Below are 19,383 nucleotides of genomic sequence, written 5' to 3' on the forward strand. Positions count from 1 at the left end.
CAATAATCCATAGTATTCGTGTGATATTTTGCGATCGCTTTTATTGTGCTGACGATCACGAGAGAGACATTATGGTGTTATATAACAGCAGCAGGTTGTCGTTTGACTGCTTGCGTCACTTATAAAGGTGCGTTTACACCTTCACTCTCCGCCCACAGTCTCAGTGAGTACAACAATAGTCCGATATTAACCTGATTAAGGCAATACTCTGATTAAGAAACTACCATGTAAACAGCGTTCCCTTGCGATACTACATGAGTACTGCGTCATTCGTCTTATTAATATAAATAAGACAAGACACTACAGGGAAAACTCCTTTTTCTCCGTTTCTGAAGCCTTTATACAATCACGACCGCATGTCGATTCGTTCATAAAGTTAAAGAAAACGAACCAATGGTGAGCAAGCCCGCTGAAATGGGCGTAGACTCTTCCTATAAAAGCAACCAATAATCTGGTAACATTTATGACAACCATTCTGTAGAGGTTCTTGCGGTTAATTAAAAAAGGTTGCAAAGCGTTGTACATTAACAATTTTACGTTAAAAAGCAGTTCTTTCTTTTCAAGACACATTCATTGTTCTGCTTTAATTTCAATGGATGTTTTCTCTGTTAAAAGAATAGGCTTCAGAAATCAGAATCGAGTAACTCACGATTTTCATCACTGATTATTTTTGCTTGTAATTAAAAACATAAACCTAATTTAAATATAAATCTGATGTTAAAGTTATTTGCTATATACATGGACTACAATTTTAAATCGCCATGTGAAAACACATTACATTAAAATATGCACTTGTAATGAGTGTAAAATCAACATTATAATTTTCACTCAATCTTTTCTTTATTATTAAAAATCTGATTCTCTTATTTTGAATATATTTTTAGATTTTCATTGGATTGTCTTTTGATTTAATTATGCTGGTATGTATATTTTTGGAGTTTTATATATGATTAGTAATGAAGTGTACCGCCCCTATAAGAAACACTTAACTTTGGACGCGTTCTCTCCTCGCTCAGTTGATAAACTACGCTGAGATGAGGATGTATGGTGGCTCACGGAGTAATTTCACGATTTAAGTCATCATACAGTTACCAGCAACCCTTTCATAAAGTCATCATACAGTAACCAGCAACAACCCCCTTTCATAAAGCGCGCGTGCCTCACTCTAGGCTGGTCGCGACTCCCTAACGCTATGGTTGATTTGACGGGAATCACACGCGTGCCGCATGGAGACAGGACTTATTATTCGCCTTGGTCAATCACATTGACAGGACAAAAATAAACATAATGTAGCGACTGCAGGTTTAGGGAAAATAGCGCAGTAAAAGTACCGATACAGCACTTAAAATGTACTCAAGTAAAAGTAAAAGTACAATGTTTCTGCCACGATTGTGGCACGTGCACATTGATGAGGGGCACAGTGAGTGCATGCAATCTCTGGTTGAGTCCCACGCAGAAGCCGCACTCACTGACTCGACCTGCTCTCACTGCGAGAGTATGAGTCTTGTCTCTCTGCGCTCACGGATAGCGTTCTTGTCAGAACGCGACCCCGCCCCTTGCGCCCTCCTGTTTTCTTCCTCCCAGGAACCCACGAGGAAAAAACAGCGAGAGGATCTCAGCGCTCGGACGAGGGTGATATCACGTCGACTCAGCCCCCGCTTGACTCGCTCTCCCCACAGGAAGAGGTCCCCACATCCATTTGACTTCCCAATTACACAATGCCTGGTGGTACTGGAGCGCCACTTGTGGCTGAACTTGACCAAGATCAAGGACGCGGATAAGGCAGTTTTCCTTGACTCACCAGTCTCCTCCACCAGTCTCTTCGGACCCGCCATTGATGGCTTCGCTGAGCGCTTCACGGCAGCACAAATGTCATCCCAAGCCATGCAACACTTTTTGTCAAAGGGTCCACTTCCTCTGCCCCAAGCCGCCCTAAACCAGCGCTCGCTCAGCAGCAGAGGCCAAGGGACAAATCACCAGCCACCAAGCCAGCGCCGAGCACCGATCACAGACGGCACTCGCGCTCTGCTAGACAGGGCCCCCGACCCAAGATAGTGTTGAACCCTGCAGCCCAGACGCCGGCCTGAGGACCGAGAAAGGAAGAGAAGGAGGCTCGCCCAATTTTCCTGCCACCCCGTTCAGTTCCGGGTGCTCGAAAAAGAGTGTTTGTTGCCCCGACAGAGCCTGTTCATATGCCCTGCTTGGGAGCCGCTGTTTTAGTGGAAATAAAAATCAAGCATACTCAAAAAGAGAGCAAATTTCCTCTTCCACCACACACATGCACCCCAGTCCCTCACAGCGACTTAGTGCCTGTATTAATTCAGCCCCTCACCACACTTTGTCTTTGAGAGCATTCACTGCCATACTGAAACTCCCCGATGCAGTGATGACCAGGCCGAGGTAAGTGTGCTGCATCGTGTGCTCTAGGGCGGTGCTGCCTAGACTGAACTGGTGTCTGTGTTCCTGACATCTGGGCTTTTTCTGAAAGACCATAATATTGGTCTTTTTGAGGTTTAGTGCCAGGGCCCAGTTCTGGCAGTAGTTCTCCAGCAGGTCCAGGTGCTGCTGTAGTCCCTGTGCACCAGGTCGTCTGCTTACAGCAGGAGCTTGATGTGTTTGTCTCCTAGAGTGAGTCCAGGGCCTGTCGACTGTTCCAGCTGCACCGCTAGTTCATTCATGTAAATGTTGAACAGGGTTGGACTCAGGCTACAGCCCTGCCGCACTCCTCTCTTCTGGGTGAAGAATTCTGTATGTTTGTTGCCAATTCGTATTGCACATTTTCGAAAACATTGATTTTATAATGTCATAAACGTTACCCCCTACACCTCTTTGTAAAAGTTTGTAATATAATAGAATTGCCAAATAGAATCAAGCATGCAAATATTTTTCTGTTTTTGGTCTGTTTTCCGTGTTTATTGATTAGGGTGTGTAGGGTGTAAATGTGGTCAGTAGTTCTGTGATTTGGAAGGAAGCCAATCTGACTCGGACATTGTGTTCGTTAAGGAAGTTTACAATTCTATTGTTTAAAATACTACTAAATAACTTCCCCAGGTTACTGCTCACACAAATGCCAGGGTCCAATTTATTTCGACTTTTGTGAATTGGGGTTATACGTCCTTGGCTCCAGATGTCGAGTACAGTGTTGAATAGTTTGAGCACAGCCGCCTGCAGCTCAGGTGTGCTGTGTTTCAGCATTTCACCCAGAACGCTGTCAGGACCACAAGATTTCTTACTTTTTTGGCTTTTGAGTTTGTTTGTCAATTCTTTGTGTGTAATTGGGAAGTTGAGTGGATTTTGATTATTTTTAATTGTGTCTTCATAAGCTTGTAGATTTATTATAATTGTCATTGAGTTGTTTTGGTGGGATTTCTTTATATAATGTTTCAAAATTCTTTGTCCAGATTTCTCCATCTTGTATTGGTAGGTCTTGTGGTTTAGTTGTGCTCAGATTATTCCACATATCCCAGAACTGACTGTGATTGATTGAGTGTTCAATTTCCTGTAAACTTTTGGTCAGATGTGTTGCTTTTTCACTCTAGTTGTGTCTTTGTATTGTTTTAGTTTTGAACAGTATTCAGTGTTGGTTCTTTATGTTTCAGATTTTATCATTTTCTAAGTTGTTTTCTTAATGTTCTGCAGTCTGAGTCGAACCATTTTTCATCTTTTGGTGTTTTTTTAAATATTTTTTTACCTTTCCTTTTCAATTCACTTTTATATGCTGCTTTTTTAAATATGTATTTGATTTCATTTGTAGCCAAATTAACACCATCTTTTCGAATTTTGTATAGTAATAAATGTAATTGTCAGATTTTTTAGTTCTTTGAGGGCTTGAATAAATTTGTCTGGGTTGTCTTGAGCCCATCTGTATCTCTGCTGGACCTGATGCATTTTGCATGTTTTGTTCAGGTATGTTGTGTGTTTTGATATAAATGTTAGTTTGGTTATGGTCAGAAAGCGGAGTTTGCTGTTTGACAGTGAACGGGAATGGGTCTATGTCAGTGATGGCGTAGTCAACTACACTATCTCCAAGAGCTGAACAACACATGAACCTCCCTAAAGAGTCCCCTGTGATCCTGCCGTTGAGGATGTACAGGCCCGAGGCTCGACAGGTGCACTAACTCTACCGTTTTTATTCAAGGTTGTTTCTTGGTGGGAGATTTTTTGTGAGACTCAGGGGGTTGTGGCCAAACACATATTCATTGCCCTTTGGATCTATGTTATCTGGTTCAGATCCAGTTCTTGCATTAAAGTCTCCACACAACAGCACATTTCCCTGGGCCTGGAAATGTCTGGTTTCTGTGTGGATGTTGTTCATGTATTCCTCATCATGGTAAGGAGAATCCGCTGGGGGAATTAATGCAGATGGCACAGAGATATGTGTCTGTGTTTGAAATGCCAATTTGGTTGTTTAGTTTTAACCAGCAATGAAACTTTCCAAATGTAATAACATAAATTTGGGCACAGTTATTTCATAGTAGCTTGGGGACAGTAGGTAAGCACATCATTTCGACACCAGGTTTCAGTTAAGATTATAATATCAGCATCTTCGATATTTTTAAGAAATTCTGGGTCTGTGCTTTTAGAACCAGATGTTGAAGAATGAAGACCCTGAATATTTCAACAACTGAATGAATGCATTAGTATTTTTAAAGATAAACCTATTTGGTAAGACAGAGAGAAAAAGCTAATATAATATAACATGTGAAGCTAGTGTAGCTACATGTAAAAACGTACATCGCAGAAAAATTACATTGATACAATTTTTTAACAAATATACAAATATTTTATCTATTAATCTATTAGTCTACCTTTACATTGCTTTCAAGAGTTATTATTTTAACGTGTCATATTTCTGTCTGTGCATCCAGCATGAAATGTCACTTCCGAAACTTTGCACATTGGTCGTCTATTTCTCTGCATGTTCAATGAATGGACCGCACCCTTTCCAGCCGCTGAAACTCCTCTGATTGGCCACTGTGCTTCTGCTCACCGCTGCAGAAACGCGCTTGACTTTATCCGGAGTGTGCCATTACATTATTAGTACAGTATGAAGTAACCGAGGGTGTGTTTGAGTTCTGCAGAAGCACACCTGTATAGCCGGACCTCACCTGTGTTCACCTGAGGAGATGAGAGAGAAAGAGAAAGGATCGCTCAGTTTAAGGATGGAGGGCTTTTGGTGCCGACTGTGGCACCTGCCGCTGTTTCTGTGTCTCACAGGACTCCTGCAGGGAGGTAAGACTCAACACACGCTCATTCTGTATTCAAATGTACAAATATAAAGCCTGAATCGATGCTTTTGGTGTGTGTGTATGTCAGCTGTGCGCATGAGCGCTCGCTTTACCTGCGAATATCCGCGTCCCGCAGCGACGCCAGTCACTCGGCAAATTAATCTCTCTTTCTTTCTTTCTTTCTTTTTATTGATTTGGCCAAACTGGTTTGCAAAACGTTTTGAGTTCAATTCGCGTCCTCTCGGACCTCTCTCTCACTGAAACATTGGAACTGGTTTCTCAGTAAAACAGGCAGAGTAACTTTGAGGAAATTCAGCTGTTTTTCCTCCTGCGCTGTTTCTCCGTTGTTGTGTTGACATGCGCTAGATCAATATCTTTGGCCATGTCTTTCCCTTTTCCCGTTTTCAAGGTTTAAAACTTCTAGAGACGCCTTCGTTTTTTTACTGAGGTGTGGGGTACAACATTAAATCACACCTTAAGAACAATTCAATATACTTAGGCCTATCCTAGTGCAGTGGTTTTCAAACTTTTAGTACCACCTCAGAAAATATTTGTCCTTCCAAGTACCACTATAATGACCAACATTAAAATACAGTAGCATGGTAGGCCTAACTATTCAGCTACATCTCTGCACAGTTAATAAATGAGGCAGTTTATTCCTAATATTTATTGTTGTCAACCACTTTATCATTTTAAATACAGTTTGTACATTAACACTGCACTGTGCTTACATGCAGGTAAATAAAATGGTAAAATAATGACTCAATTAAAATGTGTTGTACCTAAAAGTTAAATTAAAACTGTACTGTACTTAAATGTAAAAATGTTCTATTGTTTTTTTAACATTATTTAGTGATTCCTCTGCGTACCACTGGAGGCAGCCTCGTACTACACTTTGAGAACCACTGGCCTAGTGTATGACTGCAGAAAATGTTTGTATTGAACATTGATGGACCAACATTGAACAGACACACGGGGCCAAATACAAATATTTTAGCTAAAATAATGTCATGTCTAAGTTAATACTTGTTCAAAACAACCACTTTAGCAAAGTTTGAACTGTTTTCTGTTGATTTTGATGGTCATTTTGCGCCGGTGGGTCATGTTGTAACACTGCGTAATGAGCCCCTATTAGATCAATGATATTCTGATACTTTTATTAATTCTATTGAGAAACCATGAGAAAAAGGGTGAATAAATAATATTAATTATGATTATGTTTTGAATAGGGCTGTCAAAAGATTAATCACGATTAATCGCATCCAAAATAAAAGTTTGTGTTTACATAATATATGTGTCAGGGTTCTCCTCTGACAGCTCTGTATGTTTTGTCTTTGTTTAATGTGTCTTTGTTTGTGTTATGCATGATCACATGGCTTTGTCTTGGTTTGTGTTTGCCATGTGCTCCCTGTGTCCTGCCTCCTTGTTTCCTGTTACCACGCCCCCTTGTTTAGTCCTTAGCTGTGTCCCAATTCGGGGGCTGCATCCTTCAAAGGCCGCATTTGAAGGCCGATTGCGTCACCGCAGCGCGACGAAGGCTGTCTCAATTCGAAGGGGCCTTCAAATGCAGCCTGCCGTCCGTGTTGCCAAGTTCCCGGTTTTTTCAGCCGAATTAGGCTACTTTTAAGTTGTTGCCGTGGGTGAAAAATTATTTCCGCGGGTTTGTTTCTACCCCTTAAGTACGATTTCGCCGCTCCAACACCCCAAACGTACAACTGCAGTGGATAATTCGGCCGCTCGATGGAGAAAATCGCATTGGGAGTTTTGGACTACTTTTGTTGCAGAGACCTGGCAACCCTACCCACCGTCCGTCTCCCCGGCCGCGAAGGATAGTACCAACCAGAACAAGTGGATCCTTCGCAGTGTATTCCTCTGCCCATCCCGCGGCCGAGGAATACACTTATACATGTAAGTAGCCTATTCTGTTTTAATTTACTAAAATAACCAATGAAACGTTTTAAAAGCCGGTGGTCTTTATTTCTGTTACCACGGCACAGCTTTATTCGTTAGGTGATCTGATGTAATATTTCGTTTTGTTTTATGGATCAAGTTACTTTTAGCAGCTTTATTAAAATGAGGGCAGCAAATGAGTATTTATTTACCAGGCCGGAAAAATCGAGAATATAGAATTTGAGTATCTATAAATATGATTTCTGGAGTATTTTGTATGTTTGTAGGCTACTGATGCATCATATTTTTAAATTTTCTTAAGATTGCACCCCTGCCTTGCAGGTAAAAAAAATAAACTTATTACAACTTAAAAAATAAATAAAAAGTATGCAAGTTAATAGACACATCTTTACTGAAATGTATTGTGCTGTTGTGTTTGTTGTTGACAGACATGTTTATTTTCTCTGCCTTAGTATTGAAAGTGTCCTGGGTCAGGTGAGGGGAGTGGAGAACTTGGCCATGGTTTGTCTTCATGAATGAGGGGTTGGGACAATCCCCCTGTCCTCATTGGCTCCATCATCCCTGAGGACACACCAGGGCCAAGTTCAGCAGAGGATGACCAAGAGGAGATGAGACCGAGAGGAGACGAGACGAGAGGATGAGCTGATGGAGAGACTGAGGGAGGACAGGAAGAGCGAGAGACAGAGGAGAGCAGGGAGAGAATGGACTGATTGTTTTCTCTTCTTGAGAGATTGTTGAGAACTAAAATTTTGGTTTTGTAAATTAAAATGTGTAAATGAAATATTACCGTTCTACACATTATTTTTGTTATGCAAGTTATAATTTGTAAATAAAATAAATAATTCTGTACATTTATTTTTGTCATGTCAATTAATTTGTAAATGAAAAAATAAATTGTTCTATACATTTTTATTTACAGTACTTTTTACAACTATTTACATAAGTTACGTTTAAGATTAGAAAAACTAAATAAATGTTAAAATTAACAGTACATAAAACAGATGGAAGAAAATGTTTTTATGTAGACTTTTATTGAGCTGGGCTTTATTGACCCTGGTGAAGCCTCTGTCAGCGGGACATCATCTGGATCAGGGCATATTTCCACTGTCTACCAACAGGTTTGCAGTGCGGACTTATTCGACGGCTGCCATGTCGCTAAGATGTTTTCAGAAAGAGGGAAGAATAAATCAAATTAACTCACATCCTCAAAGCAAACAACAAAATATTTTAACATGCATAACTGTTCTATGAGCTGAACTCTGCAGGACAGCGGTCCTCCAAGACCAACGGTGCCTATCCCTGATCTATAAGACATATTTCTAGTGTATTTTATTTTTAGATTCTTTTTTAAACAATAACTAATATCAAAATCTAATATCCATGTGTTAAAAGTCAGTTTTTCATAAAACCACAATATTTGCCTCTGAGATGAAGTTGAATAAAAATCTGAGGTACTTCACAATTATACTCAAATACAGAGTAAATGTATTTCGTTACATTATTTGTAATATTTAGCAACTGTTGACAGCTGCCGTTGAAGAGAACTGAAATGAACATTTATACTGGACTTTAAAGTTATATTCAACTGCCTAAAAACAAAACAACTAAAGATCTTTACCTCGGCCCATTTATGTGCATAATAAAGAATATAAACTATATAAAAATCGTATGTTGGTAACATTTAGTCAACATTTTATTTTTATCAGAAGATACATTAGATTACTGGAGTAAATTGAAACCCAATACTTGCATTTAAAAGTGTAATCTGGCAATTTCTCTTCAAAAATCTGACGTCGCGGTGCGCAATGAATTCTGGGGTAGGCAAGGCTGCGAAGCATCCATCCAACTATCCTTCATTTCATGGGAAAAGAAGGACGCATTTGCAGGCCGTATTTTGAAGGAGCCTTCGAAGGACCTACGAATTGGGACAGCCTTCGTCGCGCCGCGGTGACGCAATCCGCTATACCTTCCACTGTAAACGAGTCTCGGAGCGTCCTTTGAAGGCTGCGTCGGCCGCGCACTTCAAAGGACACGGCCTTCAAAGGATGCAGCCCTTGAATTGGGACACAGCTCTTGTCTAGTCCTCATTGATTAACTGATTGTGTGCTCACCTGTTCCTTGTCTGAGTGTGCTCACCCTTTCCTCATGTTTTCTGCTCCTTGTTTGTCTGAGTGTGTTCACCTGTTCCTCTTGTTCTCTGCTCCCTTTATAAGGTGTGTTCTTTCCCTCATGTGGTTGCTGGTTCGTTATACCTACGTGTGTTATACTAGTAGTGCTAAGTGTTTGTGCTGCCTTTTGGTCTTGTCTCCTCTTGTTTTCTGTCCCTAGTTCCTGTCCTGCAAATAGAGCTTCCCTGGCAGCTTGCTCTCCTTGCCTAGCTGAAAGCTTGGTGAGTTTCCTGATATGACCTGACTGCATTACCCTAGGAATCGTGCCTGGCCATCGCTGGTATCCTCTGGTCTCATGCTGCTCTGTCAGAACTGCTCTCCCGTCTACCACCTTCTGGAGCTAGTTATTGTGGCTGCTCTTCCTGCCTGTGATTGTGCTCCTAACCCGCCTACTGTTTGGACTGTTCACCTCCTCACCTTTTCTTGTCTTGTCTGCTGTTTGTCAATAAACCCCTGATCACTCATTCCTGCATTTGAGTCCTCTCTCATAGAATCGTGACAACATGTGTGTGTGTGTACTCTGTTAATTATTATTTATATATAAATACACACACAAGCATGTATATATTTAAGAAAAAAATATTTTTTATATATAAAACATTTATATTTATATATATTATAGATTATATAAATGTATATGCAGTATACATGCAAATATTTCTTAAATATATACATGAATGTGTGTTTATTTATATATAAATAATAATTAACAGAGTACACACACACATATTATGTAAACACAATCTTTTATTTTGAATGCGATTAATCACGATTAATCTTTTGACAGCCCTAGTTTTGAACTATGACATATAGCTGTGTTTTGCTGTGTGTTTGTTGTCAAACTCAATTTCTTTTTCTTTTTTAATGAATAAAAAGCCATTATTTCATTTGGAAAAAGTTAATAATTGTATTTTATTTACAAAATAGTCTAGTTTGTCTTGTATATTTTTGATTGTATGATTTTAAGATGCCATAGGTCATGTGATACTGTGTCCCACCTCACATTTCACTTCCATTCTTATGGGGTAAATCAAGAAAAAAAGTAAACACTGTATTAATGAAACAAACCACATAATTGTACTATACAATTGATTTACAATTAATTCCGCCAGAGGTCGCATTAACCGGAAAATGTTCCATCATTGACAGAATCTTTTTAGCAGTGATGAAGAAATCTGACGGCCGTTTATCATGACAGATTACACTGAGAGTAATAATCTGAGAGTGTGACAGAAGAGCGTGACTGCATGACTTCAGTCCAATTGACTTAAAAAAAATATATATATTTTGTGGAGGAAACAAACACCAAAATGGCACAGGTTTTTGAACCAGTTATTCTGAGCTGGTGGTCAGCTGATGTTCGGTGGAAGAACTGTGAACCTCAAACTGCCACACTGCGTTTCTGAAAAACATGTTGTGACTGACTCCCTATAACCTGCACATAAAGTATAGAGTTCTGAGAACATATTTTAATGTCGATACTTCAATACTAATGTGAGCATCAAAAAGTATCGATACTCAAATAAACATGAAACCATGTCTGGCCCTGAAGGATGAGGTGTGCACACAGTGTAAAATCTTTTCCCATTGTTCTTCAGGAATATTTTCTCCTATATCCTCCTCCCACTGATATTTAATAGATGCAAGTGAGCTTTCTCGCAAGGCGCAGACTGCTTCATAAAAATGGGAGATCATACCTTTTATAACATGGATAGATTTGAGGAAGGAGTCAATGGGAGTAACACCAGGGAGGTTAGGAAACTGAGGGTGTGCGTCCCGGACAAAACTGCGAACCTGCAGATATCTAAAAGATATCTAAAAGATATCTAAAAAAAAAATGGTGCTTTGGCAAAGCATATTTTTCAAGTAGTTGCTGGAAAGATGAAAATACATAATCTATATAAAGATCCGTAAATGTTATAAAACCCAATGTTAATCCATTAATGATGGTGGAAAAACTAAATTTGCTGCTATAGGTGCAGAAATAGAAGAGGTATGTAAACCAAGATGGTGTCTGAATTGCTTCCAAATTCTTAATGTAGTTTTAACAATAACATTTTTGGTATAGGGATTTACTAATATTTTAAGAGCATCCTATAATTCCGGTATTGTTCCTGCTTTATGGAAAACATCAACAATATTTCCAGTGGCAAAAGTCTCTAGACCTTTAGAATTCAGTGATTTTCGACCGATAGCACTCACATCTCTAGTGATGAAATGTTTTGAGCGTTTATTAAAAAAGTATATCATATCTGAAACGGATCATCTCGTAGATCCTCTGCATTTTGCCCATCAAGCCTCTAGAGGTGTAGAGGATGCCATTTTAACTGTACTGCATCTGCTCCAGTGGCGGCTGGTCAATAGAGGGCGCTGGGGCGCCGCCCCCATCAAAATTCCAGAAATATAAATGTATACAAAAAGGATATAAAAGTGAAATAAAAATAAAATAGTTTACTCATACGATGTGCCGGCTGTTAGTAAGAGCCTCAGCATTTAATAAAAACTGGCTTTGATGGGTTAACTATTTTATATGTTCTTCAATATGTTTCATGCCATTTCATGCGTGAGGGACGCCGGACAACTGGACGTCTATCTGAGTCCAAAAATCTACGGGCAGCATGTGACCTGAAGCTGGTCTCTAATTGGTTTTTAAAGATCCTCCTCCGGACGCAGGTTGCTGCGTCCCTGGCGAATCAGAATTGAATGCGTGTTATTTTATCCAATCTGATTGGTTCTCGTCACCTGTCAATCAAATTTCCCCTCTTGGCCACTAAAGCGAAAGTGCGCAGGCGACACAGTCACTCCGACTCCTCAAAAACCTTGTTAGGATGATCACTTTCGTAGAGATGGCAGCAGTTAAACCAAATTCTTTCACAAGGCATTCGTTGGAAGAAAAAAAAATGATAAAGGATCCCGAACCGGACCAATGCGATTTACAAATCCAGCAGCAGCAGGCCAGAGACAGAGGATGAAGCTGCACTCAGAGCTTCACATGCTTGTTATGAGAAACGGAGGTGACTGGCTGGATGTGTTGTTAGCAATGCCCCTTATTGCTTTCCCTGTCTTTTATTTCAAAGTGTCGGTACTGAAGTTTTGTGGACAACAACGGAGGTAAGAGACCATAATATCTGACTGAACAATGCAAACATCATGACACTACTGAGATGACTGACTTTAATCTGAGAGTCATTGCTGGCCTGAAAGAAAGGAGAGCAAAATGTATGTTCAAGTAGTCAACATGCTAGTCTGTTGTTGCTGTTTTCATTTGTTTTTCCTTTCCTCCTTCAATTATATGTGGGTAATGAATGTGTAAAAAGATACAAGTGAAGACACTGTTTTTTCTTTATTGCTTGAATTTAGTCAACATGCATCTTGATACTGCCCCATTCCCCCCACCTCCCCCCGCCGAAAAAAATAACGCCCCCCCAAAAATAATTATCACCAGCCGCCACTGATCTGCTGTATACACATTTAAGGCCCGGGTATACTTCACTTACCGCGCCCGGACGCATCACGCGCGCAGCCCTGTCCGCGCGTCTTTCAAAGTACTACAACATGGATGCGCGCGGATGATCGCGTTCGACACATGCGCAGTGAAAAAATGTCTATGCTCTACCAGACATCGGAGGGCAGCACTGAGTCCTGTCATCAACGGGACATTCGCTGGGCATGATCGGAGAAGAACTGTAGTGCATCGACCATTGCAACATAGTTTGGAAGAAACACTGAAGAATCAAAAATTCTCTCTTTTTTTCAAGTGTGTTGTTTTTAAACCGGTCTTTGCACACTCTTCTTCGACAGCTGAACACTGTGTATATGCTAGTGCGTATTGCCACCTAGTGGACTCTTCTGTACTGCTGGCGCATGCGCTGTTGCACGTGGACCGTCCGGGCGGTCTCAAAATTTGGGTTGCGCGTGGACGGGGTGTGCGGCCGGCCGCGAGCCCTCCGAATGACAAAAATTACGTCATGCGGGCGGTGCACGAACGCGGATGGCCGAAGTATACCCGGGCCTTTAGAGAAACCAAAGACTCATGCTAAATTTTATTTGTGGATTTCTCATCAGCTTTTAACTGGATTTCGCCCAGTACATTAGCAAAGACCCTGGAAAAGGAATTCTCATTAGACAGTAGGTTGCTTACATGGGTGGTTGACTTTCTTAGTTGTTGAATCCAGCAGGTTATGTTAGGAGGGTCTATTTTGGCCAAAAAATGATTACTTCGGTTGGATCTCCTCAGGAATGTGTCTTATCGCCCTTTATTATTTGTTTTATATACAAATTCTTGTTCTAGTTCTTTTAAAAACAGATTTAAGTATGCAGATGATACTGCTTTAGTGAGCCTTCTACAAGATGGGGAGGAGGCACCTGTCTTGGAAATAAGATTTATTTGTTTTAAATTATGTTTGTATGTGCCAATTGTGAAATTTGAAATGTCTATGTGAGCATGCTGCATATGTACTTTCCCTACAGGATAAATACTAACTAACTAACTAACTGATGGATGTCTTGTCAAGTCATCGTCAGTTTTGGAACTTGAGTGTGCTCTTTGATCCCAATCATTTTAAAACCATATTTTCCCATCGTAAAATATATCTAAATGATATCTAAATGACATATGCTCTCATTGACAATAAAGTTAGTTAATGCATTCATGACCTCAAGGCATGATTATTGTAATGCTGTACTAGGTGGTTGCCCTGCATGCTTGATAAACAAACCCCAGCCTGTCCACAATGATGGTGGGCCTGTGCCTAGACACGACCACAACACAGCCCTAAATGTCAGCAGAAAGGTGTATTGTTACTGTCAAGTGAGATTGACCCAGTCACTACCCCAATGGCTGGGTAACAAACCAAGTGCTGTCTTTAACAGAGCGTGTTGTTGCAGTTATGTGCAGCCTGTCAACCATCTTGTACTTAAGTTAATGTCAGTTTTTTGTTCAGATGTTGTTTTTTTATTTATTTATGCTACTTAACAAGTCTTCTTGACAATTTGCCTGTCTGTTGCATCTCTTCACACAGATCTGTGCTACGGTCAGCGTCTGGTCCAGATCCAGGAAGGTCCTCTGTATAGAGTGAAAGGATATCCCATCTCCATATTCTGTAATGTTACTGGGTTTAAAGGCCCATCTGTGCAGGATTTTGAATTTAGTCTCAGGAAATCAAACAGGGAAATAAATATGATCAGTACTAAAAGGCAAAACTTTGCCTATGCGATATTCTCCAGTAGAGTAAGTGAAAAAGATGTTGAGATTGAGAGGTTGTCAGGATCTTCAGTTCTCTTGAAGATCAACACTTTGCTGGAAGGAGATGCGGGTGATGTGTTCTGCCAAACCCCAAACACAGATGGCGAATATTTTGGTAGTTATGAAGCGGGAGTAACACTTAACGGTAAGATTTTCTTTATCTCGAGTGTTTTGGTGATTAATCAGATGATTTTGCCAGAGATTATTGACATTTCATCCCAACAGAAGATGATCAGCTATAAGCTGAAGTTGTACATATATTTATTTAAATCACTATTATCAGCCATCAGTTACTCTCTAGATATTGATATTGAAAAACACATATTGGTCGACCACTCGTTACTAATATTACTAATAAATCCGCAGTGATCGAGGACACCCTGGTGGCATCATACTTTGGCTCTTCCTCTCAGAGCTTGTCTGAAGGTGATCCTCTTCAGCTTGAGTGCCAGGTCTCCAGCCAGACTTATCAGCACACCCATCTGTCGGTCACCTGGTTCATCCACAGTGAAGAGCATGAGAACCCCCGACCGATCATCACTCTGGACAAAGATCTGACTGTGAAGACAGGAGCTGGATTTGAGGATCGCTACCACGCAGGTCTTATCAGCATGGATAAGGTGGAGGACACAACCTACAGACTGAAGATGTCTCAAGTGCAGCTGTCAGACCAGGGGAAAATCTACTGCAAAGCCATGGAGTGGATCCAAGACCCAGACCGGTCCTGGACACAGATTGCCCACAAAACCAGCACAGCATGTAATGTGGAGGTCAAAACCCTGTACCACAAAACCAGGCTCACAGGTATATTTGTGGCAATAGCCAACAATACATTGTGTGGGCAAAGATTATAATTTTTTCTTTTATGCCAAAAATCATTAGGATATTAAGTAAAGTTCATGTTCCATGAAGATATTCTGTACATTTTCTAATGTAAATATATATTTAAAAAAATGTTAAAGTAATATGTGTCCCATTTGCGTGTCTCACTTTAAGAGCCAATAGTAACTGAACCAATAATAACATTTTTGCATACAAAATCAGAGATTATCACGTTCTGGTCATGCCTTTAACATGCTTCTGTTGGGTTATTTTCACCCTCTAATGAGTCTGCACAAATTGAGTTTACAACAAAAACAGTGCACATGCGATAACTGAAAACAAATGTAGATTACAGGAAAGTGGCTCTCCAGGTGAAGGATGGGACACCCATGTTATAGATGGACTATCAGCTATTAAACACTACATGGAGGTCTTCATGGTATCTCATTAAAGCAAGCTTGGGAGGAGCATCAGGGGATGGACATTTGAGGACTTCTGGCAGTCTTTTTAGAACCACTGTCACAATTAAAAGGGGGTATAACTGATGACTTCACATCCCCTCTTCAGCGGAGCATGTATGCTCTCAAAGACGACTACACCTCCTCAGAAATCTACATCCCCAGTCGCTCCTCCCAAACTTTTGCTTCCATAGCTGAACTCGCATCCTCATACGGCAACACTGGACGTCAAAAGCATTATCCACTTATGAAGGCTCAGAATTTGATGCTGAAGAATCTTGAATGCCATATTTTCCCATGATTGCCAGTGCTGATTGTGTTTGTTGTTCTGCAGTGTGGGAATCTTTGAAGATGCCGTTGGGATATGGTGTGTTCGCTGCTGTGATCGCTGGTCTCCTCTCAGTGCTGCTGGGTCTTGCTGTCGCCCACTGCTGTTTCTCCAGGAACCCCATGCACATGCCTCGCCCCCGAAACAAGCTCATGGACCTGGAGATGGATTAAACCCGTCCTCCATCCTAGCGCTGTGACCCGACCCTGCCCAAAACCACTTGTTGGATGTGTATGCACATTGCTTAACATGAGATGGAGAACCTGTTAATATGCACTCCGAGGATTGAGCCACAAAATAATAATATAATAATACTTTATTACGTTATATATTCATCCTGCGGCCCTCTTGGTGGTTTGCTGAGGCTTCTGTCGAACACAAAAATACATTTTTTGAAGAATCCTCATGCAGTACTTTTTTTTCAAACAGGACAAACTAAAGAGGGCGGATCTTTGCGAACAGTCAATTGCTTGCTCTATTCTTCTTCTCTGAAATGAAACACATTTTTGAGGACCTAAAAATGCTCAAACTCGCCATTATCTTTGCACACACGTCAGAAGTGGTTTATGTCTGATATGGGTTTCAGAATTAGGTGTGGCAAAATGGCTCGATAGCACTACCTACAAAAAAAAAAATGTAAGCGCCGGTCACCCGTTTCACGTACAAGTATGAAATTCAGTAGATACACAATACCTACAAAAAAGTCCATGGGAGCAAAACCCAACAGGGAGTGAGATATGTAGAATTTTTTGAAGTTTTTGCCATTTCCAGACGTTGTACTTTAACAAACTCCTCGAAGAGATTTAATCAGATCAACATCATATATGGTCTGTCTAATCTAAAGGCCTTCGCGACGTTAAATTGTGAAGATCTTGAGTTTTTCGGCCTCACAAAGTCTGATGTTTCGCCATGAAACAGGAAGCTGTTGTAAGTCAGGCATACAAAGGCCTGTGAGGAGGTGGCAGAGACAGTTGGAGAATCTGGTATGTATCGTGCTTGTATTGTGTCTGTGGACTCTGTTTATCATGTGTTTCAAAGGGGTTAATAAAGCTGCAATACAGGGTGCACACTTCTGGAAGTCCTCTTGGAAAGTTCGTATTTACGAGTTGGGAAGTTGTAATTAGGACATCAGGTGCAAATTTACCATCAATACAGGCTTAAATAAAAGTTCCAAGTTTCACACTTGTAATTACGCTTTTGTGATGCTGTTCATGTGCAGTCAGCTCATAAATACGATCTTTCTGACAGTTTTGATTTGCATGTATCTTTGCTTAAATTTGCATACTTCTGATTATTTGAATTGTGAAGAGCGAACTTCTTAAGTTTATGCTTTATGTCTAACTTATCAGTAAAGAGTTTTTCAGCTTTTGACAATTTTATTTTTACTTTTTTGGTGACCCTAAGGCTAATCTAAATGACATTTGCCAATTACATTTCACTAGCCAGCAGATGGCGCTGTTTTCGATACTTGAAGATTAAAAAAAATTATCAAAAATATTTACTGTAACAATTTACAAATGTATAATTTTATAAAGATCCAACATTTTTTTAATTTTTATAAATACATCTATATCAGTTTAGTGCCAAAGTAAAAGTGATAATGTCAACATATGATGTAATGTACAAAATAGTGATAAAACACAATTAAGCCATTGGGAACTTTTTGGACTCATGGATCAGCAGTATGTCCAGCACAAATATCTTAAAAACAAAACAAATTGAACTGTTATGTTTCTCTATGTCAAAATATGTATTATATTTAGTGTATTATTGTTTGATGTCTAAATCTGCTAATTGTTTGTTTTGATTCTTGATCCTTGCCCTTTTTTTATAATATATATATTTTGTGTTCATCTGTATGGTTGTGTCTTACACTGTTGGTTGTTCCATCTTGTGTTGTACATTTAGCAATAATAAAGAAAGAAAGAAAGAAAGAAAGAAAGAAAGAAAGAAAGAAAGAAAAGAAAGAAAGAAAGAAAGAAAGAAAGAAAGAAAGAAAGAAAGAAAGAAAGAAAGAAAGAAAGAAAGAAAGAAAGGCATGGCTTATAACCAGAAGAATACCATCTCCACATTCAATCATGGTCAGTCAGTCTTGTTATGGGCTGCTTTGCTGGATTCTTTGAAGTATTGTGCCATTTGGGCAAAAATTGTGATGCGTTCAGTGTGTAAACTGAAGCTTGATGATCACTGGACTTTCCAGCAGGACAATGATCCTACATATACAGCCAAGCGTGGCTCAGGTAAAGCCAGATTTATATCCGATTGAAAATCTGTGGTGAGATTGCTGGAAGCTTTTACTCATGAGGAAGGGTCTACGATTCCTGTGGAGTGTCAGAAGATTGTCAGCAATGTTTGGCCTAGTGGGGGTTATTATGAGTAATGGATTCTCTATAAATACTGACTGTTGGGGTTGAACAATTTTGTATTTGCCTTTTTAGAACCAATTTGTATTATTTGAACTGAGTACATCAACTTTACATTTTCAGAATCACTCAGATGTGTATAAACACTATGACGTTTGCTTGTGCTGAGATGATGTGTAAGGAATAATTGATGAACTACATTAACTTAAATTTCCTGAGTTTTCTACTAAAAATGAGTATTGTCAGCTTTACTTAATAAGTGTTTGTTCGGTCAACTTAACATTGCTGAGTGAAAAGAACAAACTGGGCAGTGGATCTGTAGTTCCCAGCATGCTTTGCAATGGACTGCATTAGGAGAGTGAATTTAGGGATGAAAGTGTTATTAGATGTGTTTTTCAGTAAAGGGAAAGATGTTGTTAGATTATGTTAGTGTTTGATGTTCAGTTATGTTGGACATTTAGAGGAGTTTCTGTCATTTTTGTGGTTACCATTATGCTGAAGAGAAGGTGCGTGTGTTTAGGGGGCAGTCGTGGCCTAATGGTTAGAGAGTCGGACTTGCAACCCAAAGATTGCGGGTTCGACTCTCAGGTCCAGCAGGAACTGTCAGTGGGGGGAGTGAATACCAGCGCTCTCCTCCACCCTCAGTACCATGACTGAGGTGAGACCCTTGAGCAAGGCACCAAAGAATAAATTGCAGATCAGGGGGATTGAATAATTTTGATTGATTGTTGTAAGATAGATTTAATCATACTTTTAAGGTGCATGTTTATATCTACTGTTATGTCAAGCTTAAAAAATTAAAGAAAATAATATATTGTAGCTACTGTATGAATAACCAGGGCTGGAAATGGTGTGTATCA

General features: G+C 39.9%; 1 protein-coding gene across 1 annotated transcript; it reads left to right on the forward strand.

The window, feature by feature from the left end:
* The first annotated feature begins 4,973 nt into the window (after nucleotides 1-4,973).
* LOC307128868 (immunoglobulin superfamily member 2-like) lies at nucleotides 4,974-18,070 on the forward strand. Its single transcript, XM_079820887.1, has 4 exons — nucleotides 4,974-5,232; nucleotides 14,329-14,697; nucleotides 14,919-15,356; nucleotides 16,167-18,070. Exons 1-4 carry the CDS (start codon nucleotides 5,127-5,129, stop codon nucleotides 16,331-16,333), a joined length of 1,080 nt encoding a protein of 359 aa, XP_079677013.1. The 5' UTR covers nucleotides 4,974-5,126; the 3' UTR covers nucleotides 16,334-18,070.
* The last annotated feature ends 1,313 nt before the right edge of the window (nucleotides 18,071-19,383 follow it).

This window comes from Gobio gobio (assembly GCF_949357685.1).
Source record: "Gobio gobio genome assembly, chromosome: 7".
Lineage (NCBI taxonomy): Eukaryota > Metazoa > Chordata > Actinopteri > Cypriniformes > Gobionidae > Gobio > Gobio gobio.

Coding starts and splice junctions, on each gene's coding strand:
- LOC307128868 (XM_079820887.1), top strand. CDS start 5,127: ATGAGAGAGAAAGAGAAAGGATCGCTCAGTTTAAGGATGGAGGGCTTT. Junction 14,698..14,918: donor AGCGGGAGTAACACTTAACG/GTAAGATTTTCT, acceptor ATAAATCCGCAG/TGATCGAGGACACCCTGGTG. Junction 15,357..16,166: donor CCACAAAACCAGGCTCACAG/GTATATTTGTGG, acceptor GTTGTTCTGCAG/TGTGGGAATCTTTGAAGATG.